At 43.2% G+C, this 21,507-nt stretch overlaps 1 protein-coding gene across 2 annotated transcripts in view; it reads right to left on the reverse strand.

Annotated features, from left to right (window-relative positions):
• Positions 1-15,834: 15,834 nt before the first annotated feature.
• PEX2 (peroxisomal biogenesis factor 2) overlaps positions 15,835-21,507 on the reverse strand; it is a 50,480-nt gene continuing 44,807 nt past the window's right edge. For both annotated transcript variants that reach the window (XM_029591505.1, XM_029591506.1), the window contains exon 4: positions 15,835-18,410. In XM_029591505.1, the coding sequence (XP_029447365.1) occupies positions 17,475-18,395 (921 nt within the window). In that variant the 5' untranslated portion in view covers positions 18,396-18,410 and the 3' untranslated portion in view covers positions 15,835-17,474. The remainder of the gene's footprint in view (positions 18,411-21,507) is intronic.

Genomic DNA, 21,507 nt, shown 5'->3' on the forward strand with positions numbered 1-21,507 from the left:
GTTTGTAATTGTTGGTCCCCAATTGCACCCCTATAATGGCCGTTGTCGCCCGAATGATAGCAGTAAAGGGCTCTAAAAAGAGCGCGAAAAGTAGGGGGGACAGCGGGCATCCCTGTCTCGTACCTCTTTCAATGGGAAAACTCTCTCCGTAGCCGCCATTGACCTTCACTTGAGCCGTCGGATGATGGTACAGTTGTTGAATCCACTGTAAAAAGTGTTCACCAAATCCCATTTTACCAAGAGTGCAGAATAAAAAAAGCCAGTGGACCATATCAAACGCCTTTTCTGCGTCTACAGCCAGTAGCACGCTTGGTATGTTTTCTTTGCGTGCCCACCAGATGAGGTCTATGGCTCGACGCACGTTGTCGGAAGCGGCACGTCCGGGGATAAATCCCACCTGGTCAGGGTGTACTAAGGATGGCAAAATAGTATTTAGCCGCATCGCTAGAATCCTGGCCAAGATTTTTAAGTCCAAATTAATGAGTGATATAGGTCTGTACGATCCGCAAAGAGAAGGATCCTTGCCAGGCTTAGCAATGACCGAAATTCCAGCAACATTGAACTGCGGACCCAAGTGCTCTCCGCTACGCAAACCATTAAACATGGCTATCATAGGAGGCGCCAGTGTATCTGAAAAGGATTTATAGTACTTGCTGGTGAGCCCGTCCAATCCCGGAGCCTTGCCAGATTTTAGAAGTTTAATCGCTTGGTGAGCCTCAAATAAAGTTATCGGCTTGTCCAATAATTCCCTCTGTTGTGGCGTTAGTGCAGGTAGAGCCGCGTTATTCAAATAATCATCGATATCCTGTAGCTGAATATCCTGTCTAGACTTATAAAGCGTGGCATAAAAATCTGTGAAACTACGCTGAATGTCTGCTGTATCCGTCACCAAGAGTCCCTGAGCAGTCTTGATTTTAGCAATACTATTCTGCAACAAGACCCCCTTTAAGGCGCCGAGCCAGCAGGCGGCCAGCCTTGTTGCCTCCCTCAAAGTATGTTTGCTTTGTAACGTTCAAAGTATGGGCAATCCGTGCCGAGTCCAGCAAGTGCAAAGCATGCCTAGCCTCCGACAGTTTTTTGTAGAGTGGAGCAGTACGTCTCTGCATATGTTGTTGAGAGAGAGCTTTGATATCACATGTCAATTGAGTCCGTTTCTCTTCCCTGGAGCGTTTGCAGTGTGTGGCTCGAGAAATAAACTCGCCTCGTATGTAAGCCTTGGAGCTTTCCCATATAATCGCATGAGAGGAATCAGCAAGGCTCTGGCTATGAAAAAAATCCTGTAGGAATCCCTCTGCTTTCCTGGTAAACTGGTCATCCTCTAGCAAACTCTCGTTAAGGCTCCAGTATTTGGTCCCCCTGAAAGTCTCCGTGATATTGATATCCAACCACGCCGGGGCATGGTCACTCCAGGTTATCGGCTCAATCTCCACTCTGCACACCTGGTTTTGTAACCTCTTATCAACAAAAAGATAATCGATGCGGGTGTAGGTGGCATGTGCTTGAGAATAGAAGGTGTATTGCCGAGATCTAGGGTTCCGCTGTCGCCACACATCAATTACATTCCATGACTCCAGAAGATATAGAAGGCCCCCTCGAGCCGACCCCAGGGAGACCGTCGTCGAGCTGGAAGTATCTAGGTGAGCCTTCAGGGTCAGATTGAAATCGCCACCCACTAGCAACTGATGATCTGTTTGAAGGGTGAGGCAATCCCCCAGGCGTTTGAAAAATTGCAAGTGCGCCGTGTTGGGGGCGTAAACATTGACCACCGTCAGAAATACCTTACCCAGCCTCAATGTTACTATTGCTATACGGCCAACAGGATCTGTATAAGAGTGTAAGACTTTGTGGATGATATTCAGAGAGATTAGTATGGCTACCCCTGCGTATTTAGAGCCCAAGGAACAAGCTGCATGAATCTGAGTGGGGTAGTTTTTATGCTGTAAACATTTCACATGTCTGGGTCGCAGATGAGTCTCTTGTAGCAACGCCAAATCAATGCGTAAAGTGCGCAGCTGCTGGAACAGTAACTGTCTCTTCCTGTGAGTCTGCAGGCCCTTAACATTTAAAGTTAGCATTCTAATCATTATACCTGAAATAAGTCGCTAGTGTAGCGAACCCGAGAACATTCCCCATAACGGCTACCGTCTCAGTGACCCCTGTATCTGTAGGCTGCCAGTCAATTCTATAATAAACATGATAGTAGTCCCCCAAAATCCCCAGTACCAGTTTACTTTCTGCCAAACCAGTCTGGCAGATTACCCTCCCCGTGGGGGCCATAACGCGCCCGGGAACCAACATATGAAAACCACGGATCCCCTCGGAATCCCTTCCCCCTGTAAATGTAACATACTACAACGTTACAAGCAAACAGCAAAAACATTCTAAACATACACCCCAACGAGCTAAGTGATCTGTCACAAGCAAAACTGTTAGAGATTACATACATAAACAACATACATACAACAGGTCCTCTTTAATGCCCCAAAGGGGAGCAAATGTGGAAAATTTTATGGCAACAGTTCATAAGTAACCTGTTTCATCCCTGGTCATCCAGAGCATTGCCTTGGGTCGGAGGTTGACGGCGAAGGCGTCTGCGCCCGTTGGTAGCTCTTTGCCAGCGAGGATAATTCTCCCGATTAGAAGGACCGGGCTGGGCCTTGGGAATTGAAAAATTTACTGTGAGACCCGCTGACTTCAAGGCTTCGGCCGCCTCCGCTAGAGACTTCACACGATACGAGGATCCCTGATGCGAGAAGAACAAACCAAACGGAAAGGTCCATCGGTAACGTATCTGCGCTCCCCGCAAAACATTGGTGGCCTCACGTAATTCAAACCGCTTACGCAAGGTAGTGGGAGCCAAGTCCTGGTAAATTGTAATGCTGTGGCCTTCCCATTTCCAAACATTTTGCGCCCGAGCTGCTTCGTAGATTTGTGTTTTCTGGGTGAAGTCCCGGATGCATAAAATAATATCCCTCGCCTGATTATCCGCCCGTAAGCCAAGTGCCCTGTGCGCCCTTTCGATGTGAATTTCAGGCTCGCTCACATCGGGGGTCGCCGATTTCGAAATGCCACAACCGGAAAGAAAAAATACACAAATCTTGCGAGCTAACTCCGGGACATCCTTGTAATCCTCAGACTCGGGAACCCCTCGTATCCTCAAGTTGTTGCGTCTCGATCGGTTCTCGAGGTCCTCTAGTTTATCTTGTATCGCTTGAGTTTCATTTTGCAGATTTAAGTAGTGCGTGGTGTGGGACGCCATTTTGTCAGCATGGCCCTCTACCCGGAGCTCTAACTCATCCACTCGATTACCGAGTGCTGCCATGTCCTCCCGTAACTCTGACATCGTGGCGAGGAGCTCCGCTTTGTGTTTCATATCTTTTCGTATATCCATGAACCACCCTCGCAGTTCATCTCGGCTAAGGACATCAGCAATCTGGAGGGCCTGGCCTGAGGCCGCCGGTATTTCCCCATCTCCTCCGCCATCTTGGGAACCAGAGGGTAACAGGTCCCCATCCGCTTGCATGTCCGGCGCCAATTTTTGGTAGCTAAATTGTTTTAAATCTGTAGTTTTGCGTTTCGCTGCCATAGCATGTGACTCTCGGTTGGGTTAACAGAGCATTAAAGACCAAAAAGCTAAATTGCGCGCATATATTCAGGGTTTAGAGACCTCACGATAGGGAGCTCAGTCCCCACACGTCCATCCCCAGCGCGCACTCGACAGCGCCCCCCCCCTCTCAGCTGAATTTCAATATTTGCTTATAGCCTTCTCCTCCTCCTTTTCACCCTTAGACAGGGTAGTAGGGGCATGAGAAACCGTGGCACCAGTTGCACATTGGATCGTAGTTGCCGCAAACCACGTGTTATTAAAATGGCTGAGGCCCCTGATGGAGAAAACGTACTCACATCCTTCAGAGAGGATGCTTTGCAACAGCTCTCACAAAGAGTCACAGAGGCCTTGGAAGCCCGACTAGATGGCCGTCTTAATAAACTGCAAACTTCTATGGAAGACATTAAGGCAGGACTAGAAGATCACTCTAAAAAGTTGGAACTGGTAGACGCTACTTTGTCAGATCATAGTGACCGATTGATTGTGGCGGAGCAACAGGTGGTGGAACTGAGAGTTCAGCAACGTGAACTTCTCACCAAAATGGAGGAGCAAGAAGATCGTGGTCGACGTAACAATATAAAGATTGTTGGTTTGCCTGAGACGGTAAAAGATGTCGAGTTGAGAGATTTTGTGGAAAAATGGCTCCCAACTAAAGTGGGCTTAACTCTAAAAAATGAAAAAATACAATGTGAGAGAGTATATCGAATGGGATCTCTACGAGAAGGAAATGTCAAGCCACGCCATGTAATGGCTCGTATTTTGAACTGGGAACATAAATCTCAAATACTAAGGGCTTATAGAAAACAGGCTACTTTGGAATACCAGAGCTGCAGAATTTTGTTGTTTAATGATTTCTCTGCTTGTACCGCAGCACAGCGAAAAGTGTTAGCACCTGCATGTACGGAACTTCCCAAACGAGGTATAAAGTTTGCATTACTATATCCAGATAAACTGAGGATACAACATGAAAACAAAGTCCTATTTCTCACTTCTAAGGAAGAGGCGGATCGTTTTATCTTGAATCTACAGAGATGTGAAGAACAGAGTATTTGAACTATATATTCTAAAGCCATTTAACTTAATGAAACATGTTTAGACCTAACTCTCATTGTCACAGTTTATGTTATTGTATTTTTCAGGGAGGAAGCGGGGTTGGAAAGTGGATGACTTCAATCCCATATTTTCTTTATGTGGGTGGGGGAGGACCTTCTTTCTCTAGGATTAATGTTTAATTTAGATAAGAAGAAAAGTGGAATGGAAGATTGGAGTGCTTGTTTGTATGAATGGAATTATTGGTATGTAAGTATTTGGGGGAAGGGGGGGGGGACAAGAAGGGTGCATGGGGAACCTCCATGGGGTATGGTAGCTTTTTATTGTTGGATTATTAATGAGATATGGTATATAAATTCAGGGGCCCAGGCTGGGGGGCCTTTGAGAAGGGTAGACTCTTGTTTTTTTGTTAAAAGTTTTCTAAATAAATATTGCAAATGACAACGGTTAAGATTGTCTCTTTGAATGTGAATGGCCTTCACTCGCCAATTAAAAGGAAAAAAATATTAAGTATGTTTAAGTGTATGCATACGCAAGTGGCATTTTTGCAAGAAACGCATTTAAATGATACAGAACATACTAAATTGCAGCGAGAGTGGGTGGGTCATTGTTTCTAGTCCTCTTTCACTTCTAGGAAACGAGGGGTGGCCATCCTCATTCATAAAAATTTGCTATTTCAATGTGAACAAATTCTACAAGACCCTGAGGGGAGGTTTGTTATAGTGGTGGGTAAATTACATCAACAGAAATTGTCACTTTGCAATGTTTATGCACCTAATGTATATTCTCATAATTTTTTTCTCTCCTTGATGAGGCTGCTTACTGATTTTTCCGACTGCCGACTTGTTATGGGAGGTGATTTTAACCTTGTAGCTAACAAGCAACTAGATAATCGCCCCTCTAAGCTTACGTCGATACGGGATCAACAGATGGGTATTAATTTGCTGTGCCATGAATTGCAGCTTTTGGATGTCTGGCGGGTATTACATCCTGATGATTTAGAATTTACATTTTTTTTTAATCCCCACCAGACATACTCTCGGGCTTGATTATCTATTAGTATCAGATCAGTGTTTTCCTACTGTGAATGATGCTTCTATAGGTACTATTTCTATTTCAGATCATGCTCCAGTGACAGTAACATTGCAATGTGGCATCCCTTATCGTCCCCCATACTCGTGGCGTTTGCATCCTGATTTATATTTAGATAAAATATTTCACAAATATTTACAAGACTGCTGGAAAGAATATTTAGCACTTAATGATATCCCCGAGGACTCTCCTGCAATGGGAAAAACAGTTATGAGGGGAGCTATTAACGCATATGTAGTGAAACGTAACAAAAGATGCAATGCAGAAATATTGTGGTTAACGTCTGTCCTAAAGACAGCGCAGACGCAACTCGTTGGACATGACTGCTGATGCCAAAGCTCATGTAGATAGAATTAGAGAAACCCTTAATACTTTATTACACCAGAGAGCTTCTAAATCGCTCTGGTACTCTCGGTATCAGTTATATAAACATGGTAATCGAACTAGTCGTCTAATGTCGCATCTTATCTGCCCTCGACGAAATCGTACAACTGTAGTTGGTATTCAAGATAGCCAGGGGTTGCATTAGACTACACCTGCAAAGATTGCTACCAGGTTCCTCGAATACTATGCTGCCTTGTATGGTCATACACCTATGAATTTGGAAGTGGCAGAAAACCTTTTTCGAGATATCACTTGGCCTCAAATCTCGAGAGAACAGGTGTTGGCTTTAAATACTCCCATATCTGAACAGGAAATTTACTCTGTAATTCAATCAATTAAGTTGGGTAAAGCAGCGGGTCAAGATGGTTTGGGATCAGAGTTCTATAAAATCCTGAAATTTACTGTCTTAAAGCCTTTACAAAAATATTATGCTGGAATGTTGCTTGACAAACATATTGCTATATCTTCTAATCAATCAACTATCGTTGTTCTTCCTAAACTAGGTAAAGACCCCCTGGAAGTGGGCCCTTATCGTTCAATATCTTTAATTAATGTGGATATAAAAATTTTGTCCACGATTTTGGCATCTCAATTAAATCAAATTTTGCCTTCTATTATTCATGAATATCAAACGGGTTTTGTAAAAGGCTGTCAGGGAGTACGCAATGTTTGGCGTCTTATTGCCGCATTAAGTTATCAGCCAAAGGCGGAAGCACTGATTTTTAGCCTGGATGCCAAAAAAGCTTTTGACTCCCTGTCTTGGGAATATATGTTTTGGGCACTGCAGAAATAAAACTTTTCTGGAAATTTCTTTACGTGGCTTCAAACTCTTTTTAGTAATCCCAGCGCCATTATTTTGCTTAATGGAAATTCTACAGATTCTTTTAAGTTATACTGTGGGGTCAGGCAGGGCTGTCCACTATCCCTATTGTTGTTCATTTTGGCATTAGAACCATTGGCTAATGTCCTGCGAAGGACACCACAATTTGTTGGGATTAGTTTGAATGGACACCCATTAAAGACAGCTATGTTTGCAGATGACATCCTACTTTTTGTGGGAAACCCACGTAAAAGTGTTCCTGTTATTATTAGTTTATTTGAACAATTCCACTTAGTAGCGGGCTTAAAAATAAATTATGCTAAGTCGGAAGCCTTGGCCCTCAATGATAACCTACCTACTTGGCATGGTCCCTTTCCATTTAAACGGGCTCCTGAAAAGTTGAGGTATTTGGGCACTTGGATCCCTAGACAGCTAGATATGTTATATGACTTGAATATTCCCCCCAGTATAACACACTTAGAGGAGCAGCTGAGAGTTTGGATGTCTCTCCCACTCTCTCTGTTCGGCCGTTGTGCATTGATAAAGATGGTGATTGTTCCTAAGCTTTTATATCTTCTTCACATACTTCCCTGTTGGTTGAGAATTATAGATCTTCAGTGCTTGTGATCTATTATTCATAATTTTCTTTGGAAAGGTGATCAAGCCCGCATGGCTTATACTATTCTGGAAGGCCCTAAGGAACAGGGTGGATTAAATATGCCTGACTTTCGGTTATACAATGTAGCCTGCCAATTGCGTTTCATCGGCGAATGGATCACGGGAACCTATCATTACTGTGCGCAAGGGATGTTGGAATGTATGTCTCGCCCAAGTTCCCCTCTTAGTATTATTCAACTACGTCCTGGGCTCAGATGTACCCTTTCATTTCCCAGAGTATTATTGGCACCATGTGTTCGTGCTTGGAGATGTGTGTGACGTCGTGCACGTCTATCAGGAGAGGCCCCTCTCTTAAACCCCTTTCTTGGTAATACTGGCTTTCTTCCTGAGATTGAGAATAAAGGTGTCTATCATGGGCAAATTGTGGATTAATGTTTCCTTTTCATTTATTTGATCCTGTTTCTCATGTTTTATTGGATTATGATACTGTGGCTCGTACGTATCAACTCCCTGCAAAACAATTTTTTGATTACTTACAGGTTCGTCATTACTTGCAATCTTTCTCATGGAGCTCTGAGGTGTTAGCTGCTGAATCAAACTGCTACAAATATATTTGATACAGCGTGTATGACTAATTCAATCACAGGCTGGAAAAAATTAGGGAAAAATTTATTAAAAGTTGCCTGTTTGGACTCTTTGGCAACTCGCTGGTCTAATATGATAGGAATACAACTCAACTCACACCATCATATTTGAAATCTTGCTTTAAGGCACTGTATGTGTCTTTACCTGACTTGGGATTACGGGAAGTCCAATTTAAAATACTTCACTGTTTTTATTATGATGATGTACGCAGAAATAAAATGAAGTTGGCATCTACTTCTTTGTGTAGTAAATGTGGAACAACGGATGGGATGTTATACCATCGATTGTTTACCTGTCCAAAATTAACAACCTTTTGGGACTCTGTGTTTGACGATTACTAAATGTACAGATGTGCCCATACCTGTTACCGGGCATATATTGTTGGCTAGCTCCCACTTGGTATACTTACCTGTTAATAATTCAAAACGAAAATTTGAGCGTCTTGCTATTATGCTCGCATGTAGGACCATACTGGTGGACTGGACTGACCCAATGGCTATGCCTACTTTAGCAGCATGGACAAATAGAATGGTATTACTACTACAATTGGAATTTATGGACTTTCTCAGTGGCACACGTAAACCTGATAAATTGTACTGTGCTTGTTGGCAAGCCTATTATGCGTTACTTCCAAAAGATTTACAAGCTGGGTTGATTGATACTGGTTATAAACATATCTGGTCTTAAATGGAGGTTCCTGTAATGGGTGGGAGGAAATGTATGAATGTTGTGTGACGGGGTATGACTGTTTATAACAAAGATTTATGTCAAGGCAATTGAACGCGTAAGCTGAATGACTTTTAGAAGTTTCATAGTATTGGCTCTGTTAGATTCTATGGTTTATGTATTGTGTTTTTGATTTCTGTATTTGTAAGCTGTGTTTTTTTTTTTTTGCATTAATTTATAATTATAATAAAAATTATTTTGGAAAAATAATGCTAAAACATAAACCTTATACATGGAAGAAAATATAACTAAACTCTTAGGGGCGGATTTTCAAAGGGTTACGTGCGTATATTACACACGTAACCCCAAAAACCCGCTCCTGCGCGTGCCGAGCCTATTTTGCATAGGCCCGGCGGCGCGCGCTTGTCCTGGGGCTTGAAAAAAATGGACGGAGAGTGGGCGGGCCGGGGGCAGGACAGAGGCCTCCGGCACAGTGTTCGTGCCGGTGCTCGCAACCTACGCTTGCCCAGAGGCAGGCGCAACTTCGCCAACAAAGGTCGGGGGGGGGGGGGGTTTAGATAGGGCTGGGGGGCGGGTGGAACGTTCCCTCCGAGGCCGCCATCTGGACTCCCCTATGCCTCGGCGCGCGCAAGGTGCACAAGTGTGCACCCCCTTGGGCGCGCTGACCCCGGATTTTATAACATGCACGCGGCTACGTGAGCATGTTATAAAATCAGGCGTAGATTTAAAAATCTGGCCCTTATAGCATATACCTAAAATACACAGTTTTGCCTGTTCATCTACTATTATTGCCTCAGTTTGCCCTGATTTTACAGCCACGGTAACTAGCTCAGAATGTACTTGTTTCTGAAGAATTATGCCAAACTGTTTGACAGTCATTGCCATAGCTCCTTCCCTCCTGCTGCTGTTACTGCTTCGGCTTGCCAGCCCACCACCATTTCCTTTTATCATTGAACATGGCAGCCACCAGTGCCCAGCACAGCTCCTTCTCTCATGTCAAACGCTCCTTCCCACCTGCTTCTGCCAAAACTATAGAAGTGTCCATCCTACTGGAATGAAACCACGCAGCAGAAAGGCAGTGAATAGCAGAAGGTATGGTATAGGTTCACAACAGAAAAAAGTGCAAGGACTATGGACAGTGGTGGGGAGGAGAGACAAGAGTTAGGAGGGAAAAAGCTACAAGGGATGGATTAGAGGCTGGAGGGGTTGAGGGAAAAAGGAAGGAAAGGAGAATCTGGAGAGACTGGAAAAATAGGAAAAGCTGGTAGCAGAGACAAGTTAGAAGAGGCATACCTTTAGGAGGGGGGAGGCTGGCTACAGCAAGAGAGGAATTGTTACAAGAAGAAAGTAGAAAAAGTAGGAGGAAAAAAGAAAAGATATTCAGATACACTCAAAGCCTGTACTTGAAGTTTTTCATATCAGTTCTAGTTAATTTTATTTTATATCTTAAGGCAGTACAGAAAGTCACACACACTTTAATATGAGACAACATTACCAATAAACAAATTGAACAAACCAAATAAGTATTGCAGAAGGCAAGGGATGACTATCTTAACATTCAGAAAATGCTTACTCAAAGGCTAGCTCATATTCTGGAGACAAGCAAGTTTGAAAGTATAGTCAAGCTGCAGAATATACATTTATACAAATGTATCACATTTTCTAAACTATTTCTAATCCTTATACAGAACTGAGAAGTTACTACTTGCCGGATAATTTCCTTTTCTCTAGTGAAGAAAGCTTAATCCACGACCAGTGGGTTATGCACCTCTACCAGCAGATGGAGATGGAGCAAAGCTAATGTCACTTATATATATATCCCTACACTGACATCAGCTTGCCAGTATTCTCTGCAAAGGCCAACTATGGACAACTAACAATACTTAATTATAAACATTAACAGACAACCACTCAAGCACTCAGCCAACAGGAAACACTGAGCTCAGACAGTGTAGCATCACTAATCTAGGGAATGAAACTGACACTTACCAGTTATCCCCGGAAACGCAGCCACTCAGGAGAAGCAAAGAATCACAAACCAACAGCCAAGGGCAGGAAGGTAGATTAACCTGTCTTCACTAGAGAAAAGGAAATTATCATGTAAGTAGTAATTTCTCAATTCTCAGCATTAAGACAGGTTAATACACCATCAGTGGACCAAGCTACTCCTGAGAGGGGGGGGGGGGGGGAGGCTGCCTGCGGTTCAATCAACACCACACACACACGAAGGCTGCATCCTCCCAGGCCTGCACATCCAGATGGTAAAACCTGGAAAACGTGTATAACGAGGATCACGTCGCTGCCTGGCAAATTTTGACGGAAGACAACAATCGAAGCTCTGCCCATGACACTGCCTGAGCCATAGTGGAAAAAGCCCTAACCTATTTAGGTAACGGCTGCTCAGCATCCACAAATGTGGCCAAGATAACATTCTTAAGCCAGCAGACGACAGTAGCCCGTGATGCCAGCTCACCCTGTTTACCCTCACCATGGAGAATAAACAGTCGGTAAGTCTTCTTAGGAGTCAAAAATAAAACAGAGGTGGCTCTTCATGAAGATTAGGCCCCTGTCGTAACAGATCTCTTTGGACCGGTAACTGTAGAAGAGAATCCGACAAGAGTCTCCACAGATCTTCATACCATAGTCTTCTGGACCAGAGCCACCAGAAATCTACAAATACGTCAAGAGATGTCACTTGACATCCAAGGTCTGCAATAGACTATATTCAACCGCATCTCTCTCCCTGTCTAGTGTCGGCAGGGAAATCAACTGATTAAAGTGAAAATCTGAAACCACTTTTGGCAAAAAAGACGGAACAGTTCACAGCTAGACCATCTCCAGAGTCACTTGCAGGAACGGTTCTTGGCAAGAAAGAGCCTGCAGTTCGGAAACTGTACGTGCAGAACAAATAACCACAAGAAAATCCATCTTCAAGGTAAGTAACCTCAAGGACAGGCTACGCAGTGGTCGAAAGGTGGGACCTGCCCGACAACCCAGAACCAGATTAAGGCTCCACAAAGGCCCAGCAACCACAAGGGAGTACAAATATGCCTCACCCCCCTTCAAGAAACATCTGGATGGGCCAACAAGGATCCACCATTCACCTGACCCCAGAAACAGGCAAGAGCTGCCACCTATACCTTCAAAGTAGTAAGGGCCAAGCTCTTAATCAACCCATCTTGCAAGACGTCCAAAATGAGAGGGATCTTAACCAAATGAGGATGAACCCCTCGTTCCTCACATCAAGCCTCAAACAGTCACCAAACAACATAGGCTAGAGCTCAGAGCAAGATAGAAGTCACAGCTGTGGAATAACTACATTTCAGCAATCGAGCCCTTTCAAGGGCCATACTGTAAAACAAAATGGAATTGGATCTTCATGAAGAATAAACCCCTATCGAAACAGATCTCTTTGGACCGGTAACAGGAAAGGAGAGCCCGACAAAAGGCTTTGCAGATATGCATACCATGGTCTTCTGGGCCAGCTGGGAGCCACCAGAAGCACCATCTCCGTGTTTCTCTCAATCCTCTGAACCAAGCTACCCAACAGGGCCACGGGAAGGGGTGGGGGAGGCATCCAGAAGCTTGCCCTTCGGCCAATCCTGCACTTAAGCATCAATGCCCAGAGACTTTGAATCTCGCCTGCGACTGAAGAAATGAGGACCCTTCACATTGTATAACGTCACTAGTAAATCCAGATACGGTAGGCCCCTGTGGCCTACTATGAGCTGGAATGGTTTGCCAGACAATTCCCATTCTCCTGGATCCAGAGTCTGTCTGCTGAGAAAATCGGCTCACACATTGTCTTTTCCTGCAACGTGGGAGGCAGAGATCTCCCATAGATGTACCTCCACTCATACTATGAGCTGGTCTATTTCCTGCAACACTTGTTGACTCCCTGGCAATTTATGTAAGCCACTGTTGCATTGTCTGACATACATGGACCACTTGACCCTGCAAATGGTCAACGAACTGCAAGCATACCAACCAAATGGCATGTACTTCCAGATATTTTATGCTCCAAAGCTACTTCTCTGCCTCCAGCACCCTTGCACCATCAACTTCTGACAGTGAGCCCCCAACCCTGGAGGCTTGCATCCGACGTAAGCACCAGCAAGTCTGGAACTTGCAAGGAAACTCCCTTCCTTGCATGATCCGCTTGCAACCACCATTTCAGTTGGATGGTAACTGGAGCTGTATCGAGTAGTCCTGAGACTTTAGACTCCATGTGCAGTGTGCGCTGAAGTGGACGCATATGCGCCCTTGCCCTCAGGACCACTTCTAGGGTGGCCACCATCAAACAGAGTACTTGCAGGTAAGACAATACCATTAGGCAAACTGTCTCTATCAATAGTCGACCTGAGCCATCAGCTTCTGAATGTGGATCTCCGGCAGAAAAACCTTGCCTTGCTTCATGTCGAAACAAACAGAGATACTCTGGTGCATTAGATGGCTGTAAATTGCTCTTGACCAAGTTCACCACCCAACCTAACTCCTGCAGCAAGGATACCACCTTGTGTCAGGCTTGAAGACTCTTTTCCAAACTTTTGGCCAGAATTAGCCAATCATCTAGGTACGAGTAGATCAGAATGCCATCCTCTCTCAACAGTACCATTACCACCATGAACTTGGAGAAGGTTCTGGGAGCGGTGGCCAAACAGAAGGGCAGTGCTTGAAACTGATAATGTCATCCAAAAACAGTGAACCACAGAAATGTATGCTCTAGTCAAATGGTAATATGTCTTACCCTATGTTGCTAGCGTTTTGTTCATGATAATTTACATCTTTATTGTTTGGAATAAAATTCACATTTTATTATAGACAAACATACTTTAAAAAACAAAACAAAACACCTTCCTTAAATCCATTCCACTTGTTCCTGCTGGATTCCTATTTGATATGCAGGAATTTGCTAGAGAAGAACATAGCAGCAGACATTTACTTACATTCATAAAAGTGGCAGTGAAAGTAAGATTTCAAAAACTTTAAAATATCTAAAGGATAAAATAAAATTCTTAAAAAAAAAAAAAAAAGGGAGCAGATTTTATTTAATTTTTTTTTTTTTATACACAAGGAAATCCTGGGATGAAGTTGCAGGAAAAAAGACATGAGATACTTCTTTATTTAGAGAGTAAAAGACACCTGGAATTGACTTGTAGAGGTAATGGAAACCAGAACTCTGATAGAATTTAAGCATTTTTAGGACGGTATAGAGGACAGCGAGAGTAGGAAAAAACAAAACAAAAAACACACATTGAGAAGACTGCAGTATTGCAAACAAGCCAGGCTTCATTCCCTCAAGAGCAGAGCAAGGGGAGAGGAGATAAGGCACAGATAAAAGAATTATGATCTACAGACACTGCAGGCCATGGAGTAGTCCGGTGGAAACCAGGCAGCTACAGTTCCCCGAAATCAACTAAGTCGATGCCTACAGGTTTGTGGTGCCCATTTACCATCCACTAAGGCCAAAAGGACATAAACAGCTGGGTGTTTGAGGAACAACCTCAATAGTTTTGGTAGTGATTTAGACTATTGCAAAGCTCATACAGTATGAAGGGCTGGGTAGGCCTGGCTGTTGGATTAAGTATGAGAACTTGCATCTTTCTCAGGACAAAGAAACCAATAAAAAACAAGACTATGATAAGACAACATTCTCAAGTTTCTACAGCTGGCAGCTGTGATACATCCTTGGTAGCACAGGCCAAAATAACTGGGTACTCTGGTAATTTTATTAAATGTCATGTTACTATGTTTAACTGTCAACTAGATTATTTAAAATTCTATTAGTAACAGTGTTTTAGTAAATTAAAATATTTTGATACTTTTAAAGGTCTTTGTCATGCCAAATATACTTTATTTTTAGATACTTTTATTTTTAGATACCCTGCTAAGCAAAGATACTCTGACATCTTTGCTTAGCAGGGTAGGTGAAAAATAAGAATAAATACTGCAAAAAGAGAAACTGATACACATGACTGAAATAGGTTTACTTTCTAAAATCATGGTAATCAAACCAGGTTGATTTCAAATTTCTGCGTATTAGGACTAGCCTGGTAGCTCAGTGACAAGTGACATCCACTGCCATGAGAAGGGCCCATTTGATTGTTGAGCCAATCTTCTGCTCTCTCAGGCTGGCTAGGGTTGGGGATGCTGCTAAGGGAATGTTTACAGAGCATGGAGGAGATGGGGAAGATGTCAGACAACATTCAGTAGTGACAACTAGGGTCCACATTAGCCAGTTTGCAGCAACAGCTGCAGTTTGTGGCCCCTGTTCAAGGAGTGATACTGCAATAGCTAAACAGAGTTAAGAGGAAGATATTTAAAAAAAAAAAAAAAAAGTGAAAAATACCAGTCTAACCGTGAGGAAGGCGGACAGCATTATAACACAATAAGAGGCTGGATCCAACTAAGCTAAAGCCCAAAGGAGGAGAAAACTGCCAAATCAACAACAACAAAACAAAACACACAACATTTCTGCTGACTACAAGTTCACAAGAAATTCTGCTATGTACGAGGTCAATATTCAAAAGACATTTAGATGGATAACCCACAAGTTATCTATCTAAATGGTAAGTTTTACCATATTCAGCCACTTATCCAGCTAAATTGTAGCCTAAAGTCATTATCCAGCTATAATTTAGTCAGATTGATCAGAAGCTTTCCAGGGGCATGCCAAAGTTATCTGGCTAACTTAACCAAATTTCAGTTATATCCAGCTTCAACTGATACCCGGTTAAGTGGTGGTCATTTAAAAAGAAAAAAAAAAAGTGAAAGTCTGACCTCACCCCCTTGCCAGGCCCCGCCCCCCCCCCAACCCTCCAGAAATGTAAAAATAAATCAGATATTGGACGTGGCCGGGCCCAATCCTCTCCCTCCATCCCTGCTGAATACACCAAGTATTGACTCCTTTGCTCCCCAACCCCCTCCCCCAATGCCACTGCCTTCCCACCCACCCAGGGCCTCCTTTTTAAGCCTAGGACCACAATATGCTGTGATCCTGAATGGTTCCAGCATTATTACAGCTCAGAACGAAGAAGGGACCTCTGTTTCTGTAAGATCAGTACACCTCCATTTCCACAGTAACCATAGCTGGAACTGCCTGGGACTGCAGTGCACTGTGAGCCTGGATTTAAAAAGAAGGCCCCGATTCAGGTAAAGGATGGGTGGGAGGGCTTTAGGAGTGAGGATGGCAGTGTGAGGGGTGGGGTGCTTTGGGAGGCTGAGGCGGCAATATATTTAAGCAGGGAGGCCTGGGCTAGCTGCCTCCAATATCTGATTTTTAAATTATAGAGGGTGGGGGGGTGGGCGGAGGTGTCCTGACCGGAGAGGGGGGGGTGTTTGTCAGATTTTTATGGTGAGGGATGTGAATTGGGCAGGCGGTCTGTGGATATTTTTGTTTTTTTTAAAAGGATCGCCACTTAACTGGATATCCAGTTAAGTGGCAGGTTACCCAGCCACACAAGGCCAATTAGGCCTAAACTTAACTGGCCATATTCAAACACTGGCCAGTTAGGGTTAAAGTTATCCTGGCTATATGTAGCTGGATAACGTTAGGCTAGTATATTTAGATGGATGTTTATCCCGCTGAATATATGGGACAAGTTAGTTATCCACCTTACTGTATATTGTGCTTATGATATTTATTTTTGTCACCACGTTTGCAGACATTATGCCCACAGACTAAACTGAAAACCATATATTGCTGACTGCATTGGTCCTTAAGAAAACTAGAATTTTTACAGGTTGTGACACCTTTAAAAAGGGACCAACCAAAGAGATACTATAGTTGTGCATGAGCTTTTGGGACTATAAAAGGTCCCATCTTCAGTATGAACTTACAGAAACTGAGGCACACTGCAATATGCAACTATTAGCTAAAATATTCAAATACAACTAAATAAATCCAATAGTACAATTTTTCATATTATCTCTAGTGAATTCTCTCAAGTTAGCATTTGTGAAGGAGAGTCCTGTTGACAAAATGAAGCCCTCCTTTAGATCTCTAGACTATACACATAGGACATCAGACCAACTGTCCCACGCTTGTCTCAACCCAGCTCTACAAGTTTTTATAACAATTAATGAATACCTGGGTCTTGGATCAACTCCATCATCCTTGGTTTGCCACCTCAGATTAACAAGCATTAACTAATTAGCTTTAGGACGTGGCAACTTTCCCAAAACAGAGTAGAGCAATCAATTTGCATCACTGAGGCCAGCAAACAGTCCTTTGATTAAACTTGATACAGCTGAACTAGTACCTCATAGGACAAAGTCTCTGTTCTCCTGCAACTCACTGAAACTGCCCCAAAAATTCTTGTAATACAGTCTCCTCATAATTTTTCCAGTCACTGAGCAGAAGTCTTCTTCCTGTTAGCATCATGATGTAAAACAAGCGTGATCAAAACTGAAAAGTAAAATCACTTTCATAATTGCCTAATCTCAGTATTATTTTCTTAATTCTTAATTATACTATTTTAGATCACACTGGAAAGCAAATGACATTATTTTGCTGTCTGCCTTATAACTGTAAATCTGGTTCAGGGTGTACACAGTTACACTGAACAATCTCTAGAGTGCGTGCGTTTCTATCATTTCAATTTTTGATTTCAGTGGCTGTAGATTTTGTACTTCTGAGCCACACCTAGGACAAGTGAAGAACATATCAAACAAGTAGTTACTTTTAATACAGTAATAGCAGAAAACATGATTGCAACCAATAGTGTGAGGCATGGTAGGCCACTCTCCACACAAAGAACATTCCTTGCCTTGGACAGCCAATGAGGCATCACAAATAGGAAGACCATCAACAGGCTTAAGCCAAGAAATCAGTCTGATCTTGAGTTTTTGAAAGTTAATAAGAGGCAAAAGAAATACAAGAAATTCAGCAAAACCATGCCATAAAAGCTCCCTGTTCATGTATTCAAATCCCACTTGACGAACATCCTGAGGCTTACAGAAAACGGATCGAATTCTTAAAATGCGTTCTGTTAATGATGCAAATCTTCCTTTCTGAAGAAAGACCAAGAAATTCAGTAGTCCACATAATTTCAAAAGTCCAGCTGTAATATTAATGAAATACTTGGTTTTGTGGAAAGCTGAGCCTAATGAATGGCTACTGAATAAATCATAATATCTGTCTTCCAGCCATCTTCCACCCACTGTGAAAATCACATACCATAATTTTTGTTGTTTACTCAAGGGGTAGTATTTCTGAATCTGAGAAAGGTCATTTTTATACTGTATATTCAAAACAGATTGTCCAACAGTTGCATTCTTGGAGTAGACTGTGAACCTCCATAAGAAAATACACAAAAATGCTTTGACTTCTGGTTCAAAGCGGGCTAAAAGCCCTGGTTTAAACCCATGAAAGCACTGGGTGAACTGGGACCAAACTAGTTGTTCGAGTGCCTTGTTTAATTCAAGAGCATCCAGCTGACTTATTCTCAGGACAGGGGTCACGTTTGCAAAATGTTCTTCTTTGGAAGTCATCTTTTCACTTCAGCCCTGCAAGAACAAATAGACTCATTAAAGCATGTTAGAAATAAATAACAGGCTCCTTTTTCCAAAAGGGTTTCTCTCTCCATACCTATAAAAAAACAAACAAAACAACACAACTCTTGCAAATAGGCCAGTATTCAGTGTTTGAAGTAAACCAGCTAAGTTTAGTCAGGATATTTAGTGGGACTTCACCGGTTAATTCTTCTGCTGGATATACTTGGCTCAAGTTACCCAAGGTTACTCTGCCATACACTGGGCTCTTGATGTTTTGTAAAAAAAAAAAAAAAAAAAAGTAGCATGCCGAACAGAGGCCAATTCCCTCTAGCCCTTAGTTAAAAAAAAAAAAAAAAAAAAGTTTCCCAAAAATCCCAGCTCCCAAACCCCCCAAAAAGTGTCCTGCTAATATAAATACTAAATGCCATAGAGCAGACAGCAACTGCATTAATATTAATGTACTCATTTCACTCCAGTTGAAAAGACCCTTCACCTTTCAAGTGAAGAAAATAATCCCCATTCAGAACTCAGCAGCTTTAACTGGTTAACTTTAGAAAGTTAGTTACTCAGTTCTGTATGGGTATTGGTCCCTTCACTGACAGCAGTCAGTGAAGGGTCTTTTCACTCGAAGTGAAAAGAATAGATGACACTTATTATTCAGCCCAGTGGGTCAATTTTGGCCAACACTTTTTTTAAAAAGGTGGCAGGAAGGGAAAATAAGCACCAGCTTGGTACAGTGTTAATATACAGATATTTATTTTTAAATGGAGAAATTACTACTGTACTTACCTGATAATTTCCTTTTCTTTAATAAAGACAGGTGGATCCACGACCAGTAGGTTATGCACCTCTACCAGCAGATGGAGATGGAGCAAAGCCAACATCACGGTATATATACCCCTGCACTGACATCAGCCCACCAGTATTCTCTGCAAAAGCCAACTGTGGACAAACTAACAAAAACTTGATTATTAACAGACAACCACTCCAGCACTTAACTAACAGGAACCACTGAGCTCAGACAAGGAGTATAATAATACTAGTCTAGGGACTGGATTGACAATTACCAGTAACTCCTAGAACACTTAGCCATGCAGGAGGACAACAGCACCACCATCCGACAGCCAAGGGTAGGAAGGTAGATCTACCTATCTTAATTTCCTATTCTTAATGATGAGGTAAGTAATAATTTCTCCGTTCTTAGCATTCAGAAAGGAGGATCCATGACCAGTGGGATGTACCAAAGCTACTCCTAAACAGGGTGGGAGGCTGCCCATGGTCCTATCAATACCACATTTGCAAAGGCTGAGTCCTCCCAGGCCTGCAAATCCAGGCGGTAATGCCTGGAAAAGGTATGTAAGGCAGACCTAGTCGCAGTTTGGCAAATCGACAGGACACAGCAATCTAATATCTGCCACTGATACTGTCTGAGCCCTAGTAGAATGAACCCTAACCTAACTAGGCAACGGCAGCTCAGCATCCACGTATGCAGCCGTGACTACCTTCTTAATCCAGTGTAGCCCATGACGCCGGCTCACCCTGTATATTCCCCACCATGGAATATAAACCACTGATCCATCTTCCTGAGAGGTTCAGAAACCTCTAAATACCTCAAGATACGTCTCTTGACAGCCAAGGACTATAACAGGCGATATTCATCCACATTCCCTCCTGTGCAGACTCGGCAAGGGAAATTGATTCAAGTGAAAATCCAAAGACCAGCTTTGGAAAAAAGGAAGGAAAAGTATGCAACTGTATCGTACCCAGAGTCACTCGCAGAAACTGTTCCCGGCAAGACAAGGCCTGCAGTTCGGAGACCCTATGCACAGAACAAATTGCCACAAGAAAAAACATTTTCAAGGTAAGTAACCACAAGGATAGGCTACGCAGTGGAAGAAAGGTGGGACCCACCAGAAAATCCAAAACCAAATTAAAGACTTTACAAGGGCACCAGCAACCACAGGGGAAGACAAGATGCTTCACCCTTTTTAAGAAACGAGCCACATCTGGATGAGCCAACAAGGGTCCACCATTCACCTGACCTCGGAAACAGGCAAGAGCTGCCACCTGCACCTTCAATGAATTAAGACCTAACCCTTTTCTCAATTCATCCTGCAAAAATTCCAAAATGAGTGGGATCTTAATCAAAATGAGGGAGAAACCCTTGATCCTCACACCAAGCCTCAAACACTCATCAAATCCGCACATAGCTCTCCATTTCCTTAGCCTCTCTCGCTCGTAGCAAAATGGCAATCGGCACAGTGGAATATCCATGCTTTAGCATCCAAGTCCTCTCAAGGGCTAAACTGTAAGATAAAATCAATTTGGATCTTTATGAAGAACAGGCCCCTGCTTTAGCAGATCCCTGTGAAACGGTAAGCGGGTAGGAGGGTCCACCAGGAGCCTTTGCAAATCTGTATACCATGGACTCCTGGGTCAATCTGGTTCCATCAGAAGCATCATCCCCTTATGCTTCTTATTCCTCTGAATCATTCTGCCCAACATGGGCCATGGGGGAAAGGCATAAAGGAGCTTTCCATCCGGCCACTCCTGCAAGAGGGCATCGATGCCCAAGGACTACTGATCTCTCCCGCAACTGAAGCAGCATTGTGAGATGTCGCCAGCAGGTCTAGGAATGGGAGGCCCCAGCGGCCACTATGAGCCGGAATGCCTCATTTAACAATTCCCATTCTCCTAGGCCCAGACTCTGTCGGCTAAGAAAGTCAGCTCTTACATTGTCTTTTTCTGCAATGTGAGATTCCTGAAGATGCACTTCTGCCACTTCCATGAGTTGGGCTATTTCCTGCGACATTTGATGACTGTTTGTTCCCCCTGGCAATTAATATAAGCCACTGTTGTTGCATTGTCTGACATTATTCGGACCGCTCTCACCTTCAATTTGTCGATGAATCGTAAACATGACTGGACGGCCCTAATTTCCAGACGATTGATGCTCCAGAGACTCTTCTGTACTCCAGTGTCCTTACGCTCAACTCTAGACAGTGGGCCCTCCATCCCTGGAGGCTCGCATCTGTTCTGAGTACTAGCCAGTCCGATAATTGTAGGAAAAACCCCTTCCTTAGATGGTTTGCTTGCAACCACCACTGCA

Source organism: Rhinatrema bivittatum, chromosome 2 (genome assembly GCF_901001135.1).
Source record: "Rhinatrema bivittatum chromosome 2, aRhiBiv1.1, whole genome shotgun sequence".
NCBI classification, from domain to species: domain Eukaryota; kingdom Metazoa; phylum Chordata; class Amphibia; order Gymnophiona; family Rhinatrematidae; genus Rhinatrema; species Rhinatrema bivittatum.